General features: G+C 42.7%; 3 protein-coding genes across 3 annotated transcripts; all 3 read right to left on the bottom strand.

Annotated features, from left to right (window-relative positions):
• Positions 1-1,794: 1,794 nt before the first annotated feature.
• nlk1 (nemo-like kinase, type 1) lies at positions 1,795-9,205 on the bottom strand. The gene is made up of 11 exons (XM_026998022.2): positions 7,756-9,205; positions 7,518-7,647; positions 7,091-7,146; positions 6,637-6,743; positions 6,304-6,389; positions 5,990-6,199; positions 5,171-5,272; positions 3,267-3,353; positions 2,709-2,907; positions 2,115-2,208; positions 1,795-2,011 (listed from the first exon to the last, which is right to left on the bottom strand). Exons 1-11 carry the CDS (start codon positions 8,061-8,063, stop codon positions 1,963-1,965), a joined length of 1,428 nt encoding a protein of 475 aa, XP_026853823.1. The 5' UTR covers positions 8,064-9,205; the 3' UTR covers positions 1,795-1,962.
• A 334-nt stretch (positions 9,206-9,539) lies between these two features.
• LOC113569842 (vascular endothelial zinc finger 1) lies at positions 9,540-15,043 on the bottom strand. Its single transcript, XM_026997916.2, has 8 exons — positions 14,283-15,043; positions 13,981-14,131; positions 13,293-13,666; positions 12,509-12,849; positions 11,843-11,906; positions 11,177-11,348; positions 10,587-10,991; positions 9,540-10,416 (listed from the first exon to the last, which is right to left on the bottom strand). Exons 1-7 carry the CDS (start codon positions 14,313-14,315, stop codon positions 10,669-10,671), a joined length of 1,458 nt encoding a protein of 485 aa, XP_026853717.2. The 5' UTR covers positions 14,316-15,043; the 3' UTR covers positions 9,540-10,416; positions 10,587-10,668.
• Positions 15,044-15,538: 495 nt separating this feature from the next.
• On the bottom strand, positions 15,539-19,377 carry cdipt (CDP-diacylglycerol--inositol 3-phosphatidyltransferase (phosphatidylinositol synthase)). The gene is made up of 6 exons (XM_026997908.2): positions 19,211-19,377; positions 17,506-17,640; positions 17,265-17,418; positions 16,715-16,796; positions 16,481-16,562; positions 15,539-16,348 (listed from the first exon to the last, which is right to left on the bottom strand). The coding sequence occupies exons 1-6, from the start codon at positions 19,257-19,259 to the stop codon at positions 16,203-16,205; spliced, it is 648 nt and encodes a 215-aa protein (XP_026853709.1). The 5' UTR covers positions 19,260-19,377; the 3' UTR covers positions 15,539-16,202.
• Between the last annotated feature and the right edge of the window lie 139 nt (positions 19,378-19,516).

The following is a 19,516-nucleotide window of genomic DNA, read 5'->3' on the forward strand; positions in this document are numbered from 1 at the left end:
CACTAATGCAAAGCTCACCATTAATTGAAACTTCCTCTGTGTAGTTGGCAGCCAGTTTAAGAACACCAGCCCAACATAACTCTGTATCACTACATTGCTAATTCTTCTACTAACACAACTTCAAAGTGGTCAAACAACAAAAACTTGAGAAATTAAAGATAAAAAAACAAACACACTAAAATTGGTCACAATACTTTGAAAAAGAAAATATTTTCCTATGATAAAATTAAATAACATTATAGTTTGAAAGGTTACTGAACTCCTGAAGTACTGCAACTGTAAATCCCAAAGCAACGCCTTATGACCATACACATGCGGATCCATTTGAGTGGTCATTCTTAAGCAACAGCTTGTAAACGTCCAGTAGTGTGCTGTGTGCTTATCACCACCTAGTGGTGGAAAATATGCACTACAGTCTCGAGCTTTTAGAGCACAATGAGTCTTATCGAGTCCTTCTGAGGCTTTTCACAAACAGCACCAAGAATCAGCCACAATGGCCTGGCCACCACAGACCAGGGTCCCTGTGTGTTTACAGTATAGTCTATGATATGAAACCTGAGCTCAAAACCATTTATGTTTCTAGCTGAAGTGAAAACAGTCAAACGGACAGCAGCATTTTCCTCCAAAAGCAACAAAACAGTTATTACCCACTCCTCCCTACGAGAGAACGTGAAACAGACACAGATAAATGAGAGCTGTAAGGGTTGTGGTTCAGTGGTATGCCTCTGTACATTTGGATATTAGCACAGATCCCTGTACAGTACATGGTTAACAGATGGGTTTAGCCTAAATACACAGCCAGTGGACGGTGGGATTACTGAGGTAATGAGAATGTCGGCAGCATAACACAACACTGCATGTCCCCTAAACACATACTAGTAGGCAATGCAAGCGTACACACTCCACACAATGTTTGAGTATGCTCATGTGCTTCATCGTAGTAAACTGGTTTCTTCTGTGAAACGCAGCTACACAGAAATTCACACCAAGTCTGACTCAAAATGCAAAAAGAAAGGGGAAAAAAAAACAAAAACAATCAAATGTATGACTATCCTACTTCAGACAAAAAAAGAAAATAAAAAAAAAATGAATTTCTCACACTCTAGTCCAATATACTAAAGTATGCAGTTCTTTGCACAAATAATGGTTGTTGTTTTGTTTTGTTTTTTTTTTTGGGGGGGGGGGGGGGGGGGGGCACAACCATGCACCCACAAAAACACCCACACAAACAGGTGTGTTGTTTCAACCATTCACCTCACTTACTCTCAGAGCATCCTAAATTATTATAAAAGCAACTGCAGTGCAGTAGAGCCCAACAAGACTAAAGAGAAAAAATGAAAAAATCCTAAAAGGAAGTGAGGAGTAACACTGAGGCCAACCAGACACTGCTGGAAAGATCGGGAGTTGATCCAAGGGACCAAGCAGAGAGCTTCCAAAAAACAGGGTTGGCCAGCACATGAGCTACTTACGAACTTCTACTTGAAACTCAGTAACAAAGCAAACATTTTGACAGCATGAATGAAGAAAGTATTAGTATAGTTTCTGAATGGCAGGTGAAGCCCACCAACCCCTCAAACACACACGTACACTATAGGTATTGCACAACATTAAGGGACTTCACATGTGGGGCATTGTCATCAGAGCTCTTTCTGTAATTCATGAAGAGATTTTCCTTTGCAAATATTTAATCCTCAATCTCAGTCATAAAAATCTTCTCAGCAGCATATTTCAATCATCACTATTAGAAATATTGTCTTCAGGACTGGGTACAGTATTTTTTTTTTTTTTTTTTTTAACAATGTTAGGATGTTCTTCCTGTGTCAATGTCAGCTGACCATCAACCCCAGTGATTCAGAGCCATATAATTCAGTAAGAACCAAATGCAACCAATCATCAAGCACAAGCATGCTCCTATAGCAAACTACATTTCCCATGATTCCTTCTATTTTAACCAGCATCATCTCATCTCTCTTCTTTCCTTGATACTTTCGACGAATGCCAAGCAGTGGACCTGAGAGAGGAAAGGAAGATGATTAGACTGGCATGCTAAACATGCACTTTTGAGAATGTAATAAAACAGCTGTAATAAAGGCTTTCCCTGTAACCTTCCTCACCTGATGAAGGTTTTGAAAGCCGCACTCTGGGGATTGATGCACAAAGGCACTCGCTTGCCCTGCTGGTGCTCTGTGATGAACCGATGGATGAACTCTGAGATTTTCACAGAGAAAACGAGGAATGTTAATAACAATAAATAAAACACAGTCCCAGCCCAGTAAGGAAAGCAGACATGTACATTCATTAAGGCATCACCAGCCCTGTGTAGATCCCTTCAAATTCTTATAGTGTAGCCAAGTCACTGCAAGTCATGTAATAGGACTTTTTAAAAACTAAACACTTAACTAGTACCTTTTCCTCTGATAATGTTCCACTGCCCAAAATGAGGTTAAGCTAAAATCGTAGTGCAGAATAGTAGCATTCCAAGATTTACATCAGATTTCTTTCGGTACATAAAAAACTAAAAGAACCACGGGTTTCATCAATTTCAACAATGCACTCAAAAGCTACTCGTGTGCCAACACCTCCCCCTTGTGGACAATCCTCATCCTGCTGAGTGAATGAGTGAGTGAGTGAGAAAGGCACGGGCTAGTTCCACACCGTCCGTCACACCTAAACAGAGGAAGCCTTAGGAAAGCAAGAGGGCAAGTCACCTTTGCCTTGCCAGACGGAGTGCATGCTCTCCTCATAGCTGTGGCTGAAGAGACGCTCAGCAGCGGGCTCAAAGTCACGCGTGTACACCCTGCCGCTGGGCACGGAGTAGCAGCACTGGCACATGCACGTATGGTACCTCAGACGTCCCTCGTCCAGGTATGGGTGAGAGAGCGCGTCGCTGCCCGAGATCCGCTTGGACTAACACAAGCACACACAAACACACATTGGAAGCCTTTACAGAAATTCATATTCAGCACTTTATTATTATGTAGGTAAACATGGGCATTGAAAACTGTTACGATGCACATTGCTCAACACTTCATAGTAAGTCAGATGTGATTTATGCGATTTAGACTACTGACCTTATTTAATAAACTTTTTTTATTTTTAGTTGCAATGGTATTGATTTCAAGGTCATCAGAATGTGCATTACAACCCATCACTCACAAACATGAAGGAGGTCATCAGAACTGAAACTACCGGTAATAGGGGCGAGTAGGGGGGTGTGTGTGTGTGTGTGTGTGTGTGTGTGTGTGTGTGTATGTGTGTATACTCACTGGATCAAAGACAAGCATACGGCACAGAAGATGAACAGCCTCGTGGGTCGCACCGTCTGACAGCATGTACAGGACAGAGAGTGAAGGCTGACAGAGAGAGAGAGAAATGGAATGTCATCAACAACCTGTGAGTCTCTGAGCAGTTCTCAGTAAGACAGGGCATGTGAAGTTCTTGAGCTGCTCGCTTCTGTTGAGCTCGATCAAAAATGTTTTCTGGAGCAAAGGTGCCTGCAGCAGAGGTTGGTGCAGTCCAGCGGGATCCCTCAGCCATGGCAGCATGCAGGGCTCTTAACATGGGATCTGGTCATCCTCACCACAACACTCTTAAATGCTACTTAATGAAATACTCAACTTCATCTTTCTAGAAAAAAAATGCTTTGAGCAATGGAGGTCATGCCATTGCACAACTGTTAAAAAGGGGACCAGTGCAGTCAGGTCTCCCAATCAATTTAAGTGTGGGTTTGACCTGCCCTTTGACATAAAGCAACAGAATTTTGCCTTAAATCTTTAGTCCACAGTACAATTCTCTTGAAACACAAATCTTAACAAAAATACAGAAGAAACGTTGTTGAAGCTCACAAGATAAGAAAAGGTTATAGAGCTCCATCAGTCCAGTCAGGCAGACTATTTAGAAATTAAAGTATTTAGCATCTTTACTACAAAAATTAGCACAAGAGCATACAATTTAATCCTCACCCAGGTGACCAGCTAAGGACCTGTGGGCATCTCTTACACTTGATAATGTCTGCGTTCATGAGCCCACCATAAACACGCTAAGCGTATGTGATAAATGTGTGTGGCAGAACACTGCACGGCAATAGCAAAACTTCATCCCAACTGTGAAGCATGGTGGAGGGAGTACAATGGCCTTGGGCTGCTTCAGGGCTGGGAAGGCACGGCATCACTGAGCAACCAGTGAATTTGCAGTTGAGACAGGAAATGCTACATCTGTTGTTGATCTAAAGAGATTGGATCATGAAGCATTTCAATGATCCAATACGCTGGAGTGAATCAACCGCAGAATGACTCAAATAGTAGAACCTCACATTTTAAAATGGCCAAGTCAGAGTCAAATGCTCAAATGCTGTGGTGTGATCCAAGCAGGCCAGTCAAGCAGGCCATCCTAAAAAAATATATATATACATATGCTGAGCTGATTCTGCACGAGGAAAGGACCAAATGCCTCCTGACTGCTGCACAGGCTACAAAGCAGCTGCAGAAAAAGGTTGGGTGGAGGGTTTTACTGCCAATAAAAGAATCAGAGATAGTATTACCATGAATCACCACGATTTCAACCATTTGTTTAATAAACATATAGTACTGTAAAATGTTTTTTAAAAAATAATAATGAAGGCAGTCATGTTATTTATGACAGAAATAAAGATCAGATCACCATTCACACATCAACCCAACTAAAATGCATGCATGCAGCAATTTAGATCATTACAGAGGGTTTAAAAATTCTTCACATTACTGTATTTAAGTTGCAAGTAGGATTTTTTTCTTATATGCATTTCCCTGGAGAAGTTAATATACTGCATCCCAGTGGCTGGTATTGTGATGCAGAATTCAGTACCTACATTTGGATCGGTCTGTCTAACTCTCAAACTTGATTCCACTTCCTTTATACCATACGAGTTTCCTGAATTAAATGTTCACCAAAATAAATTCCAATTTTCCATTTTTTCAGCAGTGTCTGGTCAACCTCAGTGTTCCTCCTCAAATCCTTTAAGGATTTTTATTTTTCCTCTTTAATTCTGGGCTCTACTGCTTTTATAATTATGCTAGTTCAGGATTCTCTGACAGTAAGTGAGGTAAACCTCACAAGAGCAGCTTCGGCTGACTCCTTCAGAGGCCAAGAGACTGGAGAATCGTGCCAATTCAGAGCAGTGGCAGCGCATTACCGGTTTGTGAGGTCCTCTCAGGATGTGTGCTCGAGCGCCTTCGCAGGCTGACGCCATGGCAGACAGTGGCGGAGTACCCAGGAGATCAGTTATCAGATCCAACTACACACAGGAGGAGAAGGGGACCAGTGAAGAACAAACTCAAAACCTCAAAAAGAACAATATAAAAACATGTCAAACATTTATGCAAACTCAACACTGCCATCTATATTTTCAGTTTGCCTGTCCCATTGTCTAATGAATCTTTCCCACTTTGCTAATATGAGACATTAATTAAACCAATAAATGTAACACTCATACAGAAGGGCTCTCCAGGCCACCATGCTGTTTTAAAATTAGAACACTTAAAATCATGGACCTTGTTCCTTAAACCTAAATCAACTTCCTCTCAGCTCATGTTGCACATGTTGCACATTAGTAGCTATGAATGAGTTTAAGAACATGGGGCTTAATGCGTGTTTGTGCAACATGGGGCTTAATGCGTGTTTAGGTCTTTACTAAAATTAGAATGGAAAACAGTGAAACTAATGAATACATAATGGATAAAAGACAACGTGATTAAAAATAAAACGACGTTTAGATAATAATGATCATACATTACGAACTAAATGCCATGCTTCATTTGTAACCATATCCTACTTAAAGGTAGCTCCATCCCAAAGGTACTGTCCAGCAGCACTCAAACACAGACCTTATTCACTGCTACAAGCAGCATTCCCTAGTGGCCAAGCCCTGCTCCATTATGTGCATTACAGGTACATGCTTTTACAATGTGAAGAATCAACAGCCCTAGTGTGCGGCACGGCTGCAGGGCAGGACCTGCTGGATGGGGCTCTGGGCCTGGAAGAGGATGCGGCGACCCAGCAGCTCAGCAAAGATGCAGCCCACCGACCAAATGTCGATGGCAGGCCCATAGTGCCGTGAGCCCATCAGCACCTCAGGGGCCCTGTAGTACTGCGTCACCACTTCCTGCGTCATATGGCGGGAAGGGTCAGGTTCCTCCACTCGGGCTAGCCCAAAATCACAGATCTGCTCCAATTTAAAAAAAAAAAAAAAAACAGAAGCAGTGAAGGGAGAGAAAAAGAGCATATCAGCTAGACTATGTATAATATGGGACACAGCATTATAGGTACCTTGAGCAGGCAGTTGCTGTTGACCAGCAGGTTCCCTGGTTTGATGTCTCTGTGCAGAATACCAGCAGAGTGCAGGTATTTCAGGCCTAAGTCACAATGGGAAAAAATAAAAATAAAAAATTCACACCTCACGTCATCTTAATTTACACATTCGTGTTTTTTGCAGCTTCAAACATCTGCATGAATGTGCTGTAAAATCCAGTCTATCAAAGTCATAAAGAATAAAGGCAGAACACAAAGACTGCCTAGAACGGTCACCTTCACTTGACAGAAATGCATGTATATGGTGCAGGGTGCACGCACACAGCCAGGCCCATCAAAACAGGCACTCACCCCTGAGTATCTGGTAGAGGAACACTTTGATGTGGTCAGTGGTAAGAGGCTGGGGCGACACAATGACTTTGTGCAAGTCGCTTTGCATCAGCTCCGTGATCACATATCTACAGCACAATGCAGAGTCAAGATCTTATGTTAAATTATTCACACAATCCATTCACCCTTCTTATTTACATTTACAGAATTTAGCTGATGCTTTTACGCTTTTATCCAAAGCGACTTACAATTATGACTGAGTACAACAAGCAATTGAGGGTTAAAGGCCTTGCTCAGGGGCCCAACAACTTGGCAGTGGTAGGGCTTGAACCCACAATCTTCCAATTACAAGTCAAGTACCATCACCACTGACAACAGTCAGCAGCACAGAGAGCGTCGCTCTAATGGCCGAGACAGTGAATAAACATCCATCATTAAATTAGCAGGTTACTCATGTCGAGAATGTAAAGGATACATCTCTTCAAAGCAGTCGATCTGCGGAGGCTGCAGAATGTCCAACGCGGATAACACCTGAAAACACAAACTCTTCCATCAGGAAACCAAAACATCAACATTCAACCATGCACAGTATGCAGTTGGTAAATGGCACATCTCAGTCTCTTCTTTTATTATAGTCTTGCATTGTTGCTCTAGACAGTCTCAGGATATTCCCAATATTGTAAGGATACTCCTCTACCTCACTTGGTAGAGCAAGGTACAACCAACACCTATGTCCTAGGTTCAATTCCCATGGAGTACACATCGTTATACTAAAAAATATGCCCTAGATAAGACTGTGCCCCAATGTAATGTTAATATATTCAGTTCCAGAGCTTGGTGACAAAGGAGAACAAAATCAAATCTACTGGCCCTTTCCTTGCAGCTCTCATCCAAAAACTCACGTTGTCATGTTTGAAGAAGCACAGCATTCTGAGCTCCCTGAAGACGCGCTTGCAAGAGACCAAATTCTGGAAGACGTTCGGCATCTTTTTCAGGGCGACTTTCCTTCCATCCCGAGGGTCTGTCACTGACCTGAAGAAAAAATGCTTTACTGCAGAGCAGGGTATGTGACATTAAATGCTACTTTGGTCAGGCATTTTAATATTTGTCTAAAGTATTTTTTGAGATCATTGTACTCACCAAACAACGCCAAAGGCCCCATAACCAATAGGTCTATCGGGCTCCATTTCAGCAGAACTTGGAACCTCACTTGCCGGGTTGCTGTGAGGCTGCGGTATCGCAGCTCCTCCGCCTGTGCTACCCCCGAGAGATGAAGGGTGCCGTGGGGTTTTGGCTGGCTGGTTGGGCCCAGCTGGGTTCTGTGACGGGCTTAGGGCACTGGAGGTAGCGCCCGTTGTGGTGTTTACACAGAAATACTTGTGGTCTAACTCTGATCCAGAAAACAAGTTACCACATACTGTCGGCCGAGCGGATCCATGGAATGCCATTCTATTTAAACAAGCCAGCTGAAGAAATGGTTTGGTAATATATCACACTAGACGCACTTATTAATCCCATTAAAAGGCAAACATATAATAGTATCTAAGTTATTAAAATACGTACACGTCAACGCCTTGATAGTAAACTCGCAAATCAACTTGCTGAAACTATCTTGGCCACACACAACTTGATTATCTTAGCTAGCTAAAAGGATTGATGAGGTAGCTACGATTGAGTAAGTTTTGCTTGGATGCCGAGTAAACTACCTTGCTAGGTAACTAAAGTATTACAGACAACGCATTTATCTTATCTTCTGCAGCAAGCCACAGAGCAAAATAATTTGAGGCACTGGTATCCCGACAGACTTTAAGAGCAGTTATATTAGCTAGCCAGCGAAGGTATTCAACTAGCTAGCTAATCGGTTTACTGTGTGACACTGCAGCACAGCAGTTTACTTTCAACAAACACATGACAATCAGACGATTTGAACAATATAACTCGCTAGGTCATGCAGATATGAGCGCAAGTGGATACTTATCTGGTTTGTCTGCGAATAAGGAGACCGGTCATAGTCTGGGATCTACTTGCTTGGCAAGTCAGAGAGCTAGCTAGCTAGCCTAGCTAGCTAATACAGTCCGTTTTGGTCATCTTTGTTTGCTAGCTAGCTAGCTAGCTAGTTAACGTTAGCTCAGCTGATAGCTAGCTAGGTAGCTAGCTAGGTTAGCCGACTAATGAAACTGCTAGCGTTATGTGATCTATATATTTTGTGCATAAATATCCCCGTAAGGAATGTATAACACAAGCCACGTTTCTGAAAATCTACAGCTAGATATATTTTAAACCGTGAATATAAAAATGGGATCAAATGATGGCTACAAAGAACGAAAGTGTCTGTCTGGCTAAGCAGCTAGCTAGCTAGCTAGGATAGACCCCTACAGATGTTTATAAAGTTAGCGAGGTTGAGCGAATTCGCTACTAAGCAACCCAGCTACTAGCTAGCACTGCAGCAGTCCGAGATTAGTGCACACCAATAGGCATTGTGTTTGGATATGTGTCGATGTACTCCATCTCTCTGCCGCTATTCCCTCGGTTCAGTTTCCCGAATCCAGCCTCTCCTTTTCTAAAATCAGCTGTTTGAAACAGTGGCAGAATGAGGATGAGAAAGAAGGAGGAGTTGGGGTTGGGGGGTGGGGGGTGGATGGATACGAAGTGAAAATTAGAGAATGGGGGAGGGTAAAGACCACCGGTGTAAACAACGCAAGAGGCGAAATGTAACCATTCGCTACCCTTCTCCATCAATATACATTTACATACATGGAATAAATCATACATGGAACAAAGCCGTGTTACAACAAACAGCAAAGAGCATGCGTATATGATGCACTGCAACGAATACGGTTTTGATCCAACATAATTCATGGTCTAAACTAACAATGGGTTGTTCTCTCCACATTCAATTAAGCAAAGGACGGAAAACATACTCCTGTTAGTTAAAGTTGTTGTAATTAGGTGTATGTTCGTTGTTTGTACATTGATTAATTAGATATTGATACAGTGACAGCAACAAATATTGGCGTTCAACAAGCTTCAACACAAACATGGTCAAGGATAAAGCATTATGCAGCATGTTAAGCAACATCAAACGATGTTTACATCCTTGGTCAAAACTTTAAGATAAATCAACAACAGTGAGGAATCTTAAAAAACACTTAACAATAGTCCTTTATATCCACACATGAGAAACAATACAAATAGTTACTTGTTGGACATTTAATTCTGAATGAACCTTTTACAGGTTCCTGGAATTTATGACAGGAAATGGTACTTTATTTGATCCCCTATCATACAGCTGCAAATCTCCTCCAAGAAGGCAGCCTAGATGTGCTGTAATATGGACAATACAGACAATGTAATATTCATTATAGTCATTTTGCTTGAATACCAAAGGCAGTTAAGATTGGAAAACATGGATATTTATAGCTCATAATTAGTTTTAAGATTCTAAATTTATTATCACTAGAGGCATGTTATAATAAACTGGGACAACACTTAACAGCCTTCATTTGACTGGGATCTCTATTGGGATGTGATTGATGTAACATTTCAACGCAACCCAGCAGTCAAATGGATCCTCATAGAACAGCAAGCAGTCCTACCAAAGCAGATCGGACTAAACAGCTCCAACATGTCTAACTGAAAGTCTCTGAGTAGTTGAAAAGACTGGATAACCTCTTGCTCTAAAATCTCCAACTTGATGTTAAAAAATCTTGTTAGCTCTTTCTGAATGTTTGTGAGCTATGAGGTGTCATGGACTGCGGAGGGAGGGCGGGGGACTTCTTTGTTTGGATTCTCAATTACAGCCTAGGAGAGAGAAAGATTAAACAAGCAGATATTTTAAGAGTATTGTTAAGGGTATATGTACACATTTGATTTTTGCTCTCCTCATTTGTGAACCTTCAAGTAACGTAAAAATGGATGTTCTTGCATATAAACATCTATAGCAGACAGTTCATCACACCTGTGGCCTTTACCTGTTCCCTTTCAACCGTTCTCCCTTTCTTTAAAAGTCCTAAACCCTGGCCCCCTCCGCATTCCTGCCCCGGCAGCCTGGGGCTAGCTGTGGCTCTGGGGAGCGATGCTGGAGCAGTCAGTCACCAGCAGGCCCACAGTGCCTGGAGGGCTGGAGACTGGGGTGGCAGTGGCCACCGTGGCCCCAGAACTGCTGCTGCCGATGGCGCTGGGAGCGGTGGGATCTGCCTGGGTGGCGTGTGTGGCCATGTGACCCTGGAGCTGGGTGGGGGTCTTACAGTGAACTCCACATAGCTGGCACAACAGCACACCGCCAGGGCCTGAGCCTCGGCCCACGCTGCTCTCTTTCCACTCCTGCCCATGGTGCTTCTGGGCATGGACGCGCAGGTAGGTCAGTGTAGTAAAGCCTGGACAGAAAGAAGAGGTGGACACTTCGCTTGATGTAGGAACAATATTACTCAGGAAGATATTGAACAATTCAGGTTATATTTAATTAGAGTAGGTGGGGAGAGAACAGTGTGGATAAGCTGCCAAAAGATGCAAGCGCCAAAATAATTCATAATCAAAACATTAAAGCACTATCAAAACTCACTGCGGTTGCACAGGTGGCAGACATGATGCTGGGACTGGTTGTGGACCCTCATGTGATCTGTGATGTATGCAGGAGAGAGCAGCTTGCCACAAATGTGGCAGGGGACTTTGTCCTCGTGTCTGATCATATGAGCACGTAGCCGATCCTTTGTAGCAAATGCTGACTCACATGTCTGCAAACAGGATAAGGGTGTGTGATAACACAGACGCATACAATACATATAATACACACAAAGACTTCTTCTTGATCTCTCTTATTCACACTTAAAATGCAGACGCATTACATATGACCAATTCCTTTGATCTCTGCACATTCCTACATATAAAGGGTAAACAAACAGGCTTGAGGACATAAATACACAGAAAGGTCAGAGTATCAGTACTCCTAATGAGTTTAGCCTGAACCGAATGAGTCCCTTTGGCTAATACACTGCACTGCGAAATCATGTTCTGAATAATCAATAAATAAGCCTGTGCTCAAGAAAATGTTGGTAGTCTGAGAAAGTTTTTTTTTTGTTGTTTTTTTTTTAAAGCAGGTAGAAGGTGGGACTTTGATGGAAAAAAGTTTTTAAAAAAGAAAGAAAGAAGTAAAGACAGAGAGCCAAAAGAGAGAGAGAGAGAGCGCGTGACAGAGGTGAAGGGCGAGGGTGGCCGACACTGACATTACCGGACACTTGAAGGGTCTCTCCGTGGAGTGCACCTGCCGCACGTGACTGTTGAGATGGTCAGGCCTGGAAGCGACAGAGAGGGCTTCAACAAATGATGCATCTCAATAGAGTACTCAAATAAACCTAAACAACCAAGGGCTAAGGAGGTAGTCTTGTCACAAACATAAGAGAGGAGCAAACCAATTTTTTCTAAATCAAATTTTCTAAATTTTCTAAATGTTAGTGTAGGTCAATGTATATATGTGTATAGACATGGTGGAACTGTGTCGGTGAGTTATGGATGGGGATAAATACAGCAAGAGGTCATCTTTCCCTTGTCTCATTGACCCACTTTCTGTCTCAAATTAGTAATCAGGGCGTCTCTCACCAGCTTTCAGTATAATGACAGCCATTTAATCTCTACTGCAAGCAAAAGTGAACAGGAGAGGACTCATTGACAATGTGAACTGTACACTGATCACTAACTTGTGTGCGTTTATGATTATAGAGCATATATTTAAAAAAAAGTTAAAAATAAGTGTTCTCTCTTGTGAGAGGATTTTCTGTATGAATGCTTACATACATTCATTGAAGTATGTTTAGGTGTCAGCAACATACACATATGTACCTCAGTGTTTTTTGCCTCTAGATTGGAGGGCTGTGTTTGTGTATATGTTGTCTCTTACCGCGAGAAACCCTTGGCGCAGTGGGGACACACGTAAGGTTTCTCAACTCCTCCCTGGTGGGATCTGACGTGGTAGCTCATCCGGTCCTTCCTCTTAAAGCGCTGCTGACAGATGGGACAGGAGTATGGCTTCTCATCCGAGTGGGAGAGCCGGTGCCGATTCAGATGGTACACATCACGGAAAGCCTTCCCACATGCCTCACACGCGTGATTCTTCCTTACCGGATTAGGGTTTGGGTTGGGGTTAGGACTAGGATTAGGGTGAGGATTTGAGATTGGGATTGAGATTTGGATTGGGCTGGTAACGCTTGGGTGCTCTGTAGCATTGGAGGTTGGTGCAGTCTGCAAAAGATTCCGTAGAGATTAAGGGATCAGTATGAGATTTTGTTATGATGCTGTGCACAATTTAAAAGGACAACACCCACAATCAATTCAATAAATAAATAAATAAATACATAAATAAAACAACCTTTTTATTTTAAGTATTTCATCAGATATCACTGACTACCAATATTGAATCTATGGAGTTAGTAAAGGTACACATCACTTGTTACACAATCACTAACACAGTGCCCTGATTGTGGGAGGTTACAGGCCTTTTGAAATTGACTCATCTCTTCTAGTTTGATGGTGATTTTGCTGAGCACTGAAGAGGAGATGTAGATATAAAATAAAGACAGAGATAAACAAGGGGGCAGAATGAAAAGACTAAAGCAGATCTTTAGAAGGGGAAGGCACAGCAAAAAAAACCAAAAAAAAACCACACAAACAAACAAAGGACCAACCTGTACCATTGTCCCAGTAACCACTACAGCAGCTGGGAGTGGCTGGGCCACTGTCATGGCAACAGTTGCTGGAGTAATAGATACAGCCACCGTCTCCACCTGTTGGTTGCTGATCGAGGGACGGTGGGTCATGGGGTCCGTAGCCGTTGGAATTGAAGCAGGAATAGACAGATGGAGGAGAGAGAGAGGAATAGTCTGCCTCTCCACACGTGCACCTGTCTTTCCTCCATCCACTTTCTCTCTGGCTGCTCTGTCCTTCATTTTCACACCAGTGTGAACAGACTGGTGACGTCGCAGGTTGTAACTGTTCTTAAACTGCTTATTACATATGGAGCAGATATGAGCAGGCCGGGCAGGCCGAGGGACAGGTTTAACTGAAAAAGAAAGAGGGGAATAAATGAGGTCAAGAAGGAGCCAGAGACAGGATATCACTGAGTGGCGTACGAATGAAAGTAAAACCAATGCACATCCAACTACTCATTTATCTGCGCTTCCATTTTGACTGCCCTGAAACTCCAATAAATAACTACTGCGATGATCTCTGAATAAGATCACCTCATCACCAGACTGACCAGAACTTCATCACTAGAGTGCTGATTTATTTAAACAACTATCTAATAAGTTCAGACAACTATGAAAGAGAGCAGAAAACCTTGACCTCTGTTTCTCCTTCTGGCCCCTCCCTCACCTGGCTCTGGCTCCTCATTGAGCGCTGCTGTGTCCACTGTGGACGGAGGTGGGGCTATGTGCTCTGTGGGAGGGTCCGGGTGAGCGTCAGTGAGCTCTGGCAGCAGATCTGATTGGAGGGTAGTGTCCGTTTGGGATTGCGAAGGAGGAGTCTGTAGTTGGAAAGTGCAAAACCACAAATTTGAAAATAGTTTGCCTTTTTGTTGAAAACCTCGTGGGAGAATGGTACTCTAGTTCACAACATAATTATTTCAAGACAAATTCTCCATTTAACTTTCAGCACTGTTCACACACGCATCTTACCTGAAAAAGGAAATTGCTCCAAGCTGCATCCATCTTGAGGGGCGATGATGAACTGACGTGGTTATGATAATTTAAAGCAATTACGTCTGAGACACAGTACGCGGATAAGATCTCCCTTTACGTCAATTATCTAAAATGTTTTACCTGATTTGTCCGTTACGAAAGGAGACTAATAACATGAACGATGATATAGTATTAAAAATGTTTAAGATATGAAAACACGCTCCAATGCCGTAAATTAACTTACTATTCAACTAGTATTAAAACACGATAAATTAAAAACAAATTTTAAAACTCTTATGATATTAACAGGCTTCACAAAGTCTTAATTTTCTAAGCGAATATATCGCCACATTCGCAAATTAAAATTTAACAGTCATATTTATCATGCTTTAAATAATACATCACATGTAGTTTTGCTGGAATGGTGGCTTATAAATGAGACAGCTGTGTGAAAAAATCATGCAAAAATAACACAATGTTCAAAAATGAGATTTTGATGTTGTCTGTGTACTCAGCGGTCGCTCGGCACGTATGGCGTGGGAAAAGCAACCTAGTTTATTGTAAGATTCCGCTTCTGGGCCTGAGCGGTATGTGAGCAAGCCTCGGTGTTGCGTTAAATCTTATTCCTGTCTGGCGAGCGGTTCATCGGTCGTAGTCCATGGCTCCGCCTCGGCATTTCAATCGAGAGGATGACATCTTTCTTTTTTTTCTGTAACACTCTCCCTCCCACCCTCGCTCTTTCTTCCTTTTCTTTTTTTATCCCGTCTTCTCTGCCCCGCTATCTCCCCCACCGCCGTGTCCCCCTTGTTTTAAAGGGATGGGATTTTGAGTGAACACCCCCTCTCTGTCCTCGTCCCCTCCTCCATCCGATGTTTTCGAGCAGTGTCGTCCTCTCGCCCCCTCCAACGCACGGATTTGGCCGACGCAAAATGGCAAAGTAAATCACAATAAACATACACAAAACACCGTATACTATTTCCTAAAATCAGAAAACCGTTCGCCCAGCACACAACAGATCCTCGGTGGTTGACAGCTGGACGTTCGGATGAAAAAAAGAACTGGCTGTGAAAAAATGTCGCAGGTCCTTAAAGGTAACGACTGACGCAAAACACACGCAGACGCAACATAGAACACAGGGCAGGTTAGGATTCTGTACACCGATAAACTTAAACCACCGTCATTTAAACCAACAAGCACAGGAAGAGAGCATGGGAATATATAAATACTGTAAACAGACTATTCAATACTCTTTCCACTGTATAAAGATATTTTTATTTCCATATAACCAGTTACAGTACAGAGTACGTTTACAGCGAGGAACACAATACTTATAGCGTCCCTCTACCCGGATCCACTAATACTGTACAGTTATATTATGGATGACAGGATTTCTTTTTTTTTTTTTTTTCTTTTTTTTTTTCTGGGTTATGAGGTCACAAGTACACTCAGTTTTAAAACAATTGAGAAAATGGCACTCATTCATACCAGCACAGAGCTAAAAAGTCATATAAGCGCTAAAAGACAGAAACAGCAATAAACAGTACTACTATTAATAACAATGAAACAAATACTCAATTTCTATACAATTCATTTTTCCCCACACAAGGAAAATACCAAATGCACAGCCTTCTATAACTCTGCAAAGGGGATGAGGTGAGCAACAAAATAAAACCTAATTTAACAAATGTGGCAAAAATGAAAAATAGAGGTATTTAGATTAAAAATAATAATAATTCTGATACTTCTCCATTACATTATTACTAGCAATCTATGAATAAATAAACGATCACCAGGGTGACTTTAGATCATCACAACTCTCATCCATCATGGTCCTCCTGCGATTATCAAAAGCAATCTGGAGTCAGCCATCGCACCTGTTCACCCCGCATTTGTCAGCCCTGCCCCCTTGCTCCTTCCTCACTGGGCCTTGCTCCGCCCCCTTTCACGTTCAGCCTCATCGATAGCAGCCATGTTGCAGGAAGCTGTGATGAGGTGTAGGACGCTGATGCCCGACTTCAGTAAACACACCACGCCACACGCTGCCAGTAGCCACTGTAGCCACACTACACACACACACACACAGTTTACACTTACATGTCTTTGATGGGTTCTAAGGAGATACAACCCAACAGAACCAGGTATAAATGTGTGTATCTAGGCAGAAAGAGAATATAATAACTACTGCTGACACTCACCCTGTGGTTCCTCAATGTAGTACATCACATAGAGCAGGCAGTAAAATAGCTCATTCCCCATACACATGCAAAAAAGCACCGGCTATGGGAAAACACAGCAGTTAAGAGGGGCCAAGGAAGAAAGCATGTGTGCATGTGTAGAGCACATTACCGAATAACATTTAACATTTGTTTCTGTGCCAGAATACCGACCACTCAGACATATGACTATAGGTATACATGTGTGACCATTACCCTGGAGGTGTAATAGATCCGGAGGATAGGGTTGGCAGAAAGGTCGATGGTCTTGTGACTGGTTGCTCCTTTCATCATAGAACTGAGACAAACAGAGGGAGACAGAGAGAATAGAAAACAAAGTTTTTGGGTCATCACTGAAGAATGGTGAAAAATCTATTTTCTACCACCAGCTGATTTTACAAACTGGTAAATTCAAATAGTATCTTCTTGTTACAGGTGTTACCAAGCCAGGACCCCTGACTAATAAATTGCTACCAAGCCAGGACTCCTGACTAATAAACTGCTACCAAACCACCACCTAAAACACGAAAATGAACCATGTTAGTTTTTCAACCAATAAAGTAAAACAGAGGAACACCTCTATACCTCTGTAATATTAGATATTTGCAATAACAATTTGAACATGCAATTTGCTTAGTAACTGAAACCTTATTGAGTCCGATTTCCTGAACTGCTAGGTAGAAAGCCTTTGGCATGTAATGTGTTACTACAAGCAACCTCATCATTAGACAAAACGGCCATTCATTTTGAAAGCTGTGTGACTGACCTATGCAGGTGTAGCCAGTGGCTGGCCACATCCAGGCTCATGCTCAGCTGGAAGAGGAAGGTATAGGAAGGGTAGAGAAGAGCCAGGTTCACCAGCAGACACATGGTTGCACAGCGGTCAGTCAACATGTCCAGCATTGCACCAAATTTAGTGCCTGCAGGTGTGGGCGAGAGACAATGTTACTTAAGAGCAGACATCACAATAACATCACTAGAAAACAGAGACGCGTGAACGTACTTGCCTTGATTGAGGGCTCTAGCCGCATGTCCATCAAACGCATCTAACAGTGCACTTAGTAAGTAACAGAACACTGCTGGTGCAGGACAGCATGGCATTAAATAGAAGGCCAGCAGAGCCAGAATAATTCGGGCATAGCCTGTGCAAAAAAGGAAAGAGGAGTGGAGATGCAAGATGGGGGGGGGGGAGAGACGTATCATTAATACTGCCTGTTGAAGGGGAGGGGGGGGGGCAGTCAAAGGGCACCAGCTAGCTGCTCCAAGACTGCAGTTTTTTCCATGAACAAAGCCATATGCTATATGGCCAAAAGTATGATCCATGGGTCCCAAGTCCCCGGGTATTAATAGTTCGTTGCCTTCATCCCACTACTACCTTCAGCTAGATCAGCCTCCAGTCTTATATGGGAGGCTTTCCACAAGGATTTTGGAGTGTCAGTGGGAATGTCAGCCCATTAGTCAAAAGAGCATTTGTGAACACAAAGGCCTGGCTGAATCCCAAAGCTGTGCAGTGAGGATGACCTCAGGGCTCTGTGCATGCCTCTGGACATGCTCCACACCAAACCCATCACAATGTATTTATGGCTCTCATTTTCTGCACACAGGCACAGTCATGCTGCCGTGCCCAAATGGTTGCCACCAAGTTGGAAGCGTATGATCTAAAATGTCTGTTTATGGTCTAGCAGTAACATTATCCTTCAATGGAACTAATGGGCCTAGCCAAAACCCTGAAAAAATAGCCCCAGAGCATTACTCAGATTCCCCCAACTTTATTGCTGGTACTGTGCACTGTGGTAAAAAAAAAAAAAGGGGGTCTTCTATCCTACACCAGACTGCCAGACTAGCACTTATCACTCCAGAAAACAAGTTTCTATTGCTGCAGAGACCAGTGGCAGCCTACTTTACACCAATCCGGCTGACACATGGCATTGCGCATCTTAGGCTTGTATGTTGCTGCTTGACCATGGATACTTGTTTTATAAAGCTTTCGATGCAGTTTGGGTGCTGATAGTGATTCCTGGACCAGGCTGGAATTCTGTAGTGTTGGATGCAGACAACAGGGGATTTTTATGAGCTACAAGCTTCAGCACTCGTGGCCAATTCTGAGTTTCTGTGGTGTACTGCAAAGTGGCTGAGCTATTGTCGCTCCATTTCCCCATTTCACATTAATCCAATGGATGCTTCTATTTCACAATAATCACACTTACAGATGAACGGGGTAGATTTAGCAGGGCAGAAATGTCACAAAACTTACTTCTAGCATCCTGTTACTACGTATAAATTCACTGAGTGCTCCAGCACGACCTATTTGTTTACGCAGATCGCATGCCTATGAGCTTGATTTTATACACCCGTTAGCAACTGGATGTGTCTGAAATACTAGAATAATTAGGAGGGGGGCCCACATACTTTTGGCCACCTAGTGTATGCTAGCTAGCTAGTATATGTAGTCGACTCGCATCCTGTAAGCCATGGTTGTCATGCGGTCAGGCTCAAGAGAGAGAATTTCGTCGTTAAACGGCATCAGTTATTAAATTACTGTTCAAAATCTATGTGTAAGAAAAAACAAATGCCCATCACTCATACAATATTTTGCTAATTTCTCACACAGCACTGGCTAACGACTAGCAATGTTACTAACGCTATGGTCTAACGTAGCTACAGCAATAACTTGTGTTTAGCTAGGCTACCTGCAAAGAACGCGTAACTTACCAATCAGATTCGGGACGAATAGAAAGATATTTTCTTTGGCCATTGTCATGGCCGTAACATTTGATTAGAACGGAGATACCCTTAAGAATCAACTTGCGTTGCTAGTTAGCTAGTTCTCCCTCTTCCACCTCTTTTGCCATTGTAGTGGGAGCGTGATACGTGACGTCAGATTTCCGGGCTCTATGACGCCATAGTGGATAAGGGCCAGCGCCGCCGACACGTGGGACGAGCGAAAACTACGTTGAGACGGCAGCCAAACTGGTATGTCGCTTTCAGTTGGCCTCCTAATTATGATTTTTATACAGG

The sequence above is a fragment of the Electrophorus electricus genome, chromosome 1 (assembly GCF_013358815.1).
Source record: "Electrophorus electricus isolate fEleEle1 chromosome 1, fEleEle1.pri, whole genome shotgun sequence".
In the NCBI taxonomy this organism is placed as follows: domain Eukaryota; kingdom Metazoa; phylum Chordata; class Actinopteri; order Gymnotiformes; family Gymnotidae; genus Electrophorus; species Electrophorus electricus.

What these genes read in the sequence shown, in the direction of transcription:
- cdipt (XM_026997908.2), bottom strand. Translation starts at nt 19,259, where the DNA reads ATGACAATGGCCAAAGAAAATATCTTTCTATTCGTCCCGAATCTGATT. An exon ending in CACTGGCTACACCTGCATAG is followed by an intron (nt 16,797 to 17,264) that starts GTCAGTCACACA and finishes TGTTTGTCTCAG; the next exon opens with TTCTATGATGAAAGGAGCAA. An exon ending in GGATCTATTACACCTCCAGG is followed by an intron (nt 16,563 to 16,714) that starts GTAATGGTCACA and finishes GTTTTCCCATAG; the next exon opens with CCGGTGCTTTTTTGCATGTG.
- nlk1 (XM_026998022.2), bottom strand. Translation starts at nt 8,063, where the DNA reads ATGGCATTCCATGGATCCGCTCGGCCGACAGTATGTGGTAACTTGTTT. An exon ending in GGGGCCTTTGGCGTTGTTTG is followed by an intron (nt 7,648 to 7,755) that starts GTGAGTACAATG and finishes TTTTTTCTTCAG; the next exon opens with GTCAGTGACAGACCCTCGGG. An exon ending in TGAGAGGACCTCACAAACCG is followed by an intron (nt 3,354 to 5,170) that starts GTAATGCGCTGC and finishes TCTCTCTGTCAG; the next exon opens with CCTTCACTCTCTGTCCTGTA.
- LOC113569842 (XM_026997916.2), bottom strand. Translation starts at nt 14,315, where the DNA reads ATGGATGCAGCTTGGAGCAATTTCCTTTTTCAG. An exon ending in GGAGCAATTTCCTTTTTCAG is followed by an intron (nt 14,132 to 14,282) that starts GTAAGATGCGTG and finishes TTCCAACTACAG; the next exon opens with ACTCCTCCTTCGCAATCCCA. An exon ending in AGAGACCCTTCAAGTGTCCG is followed by an intron (nt 11,349 to 11,842) that starts GTAATGTCAGTG and finishes TCCTGTTTGCAG; the next exon opens with ACATGTGAGTCAGCATTTGC.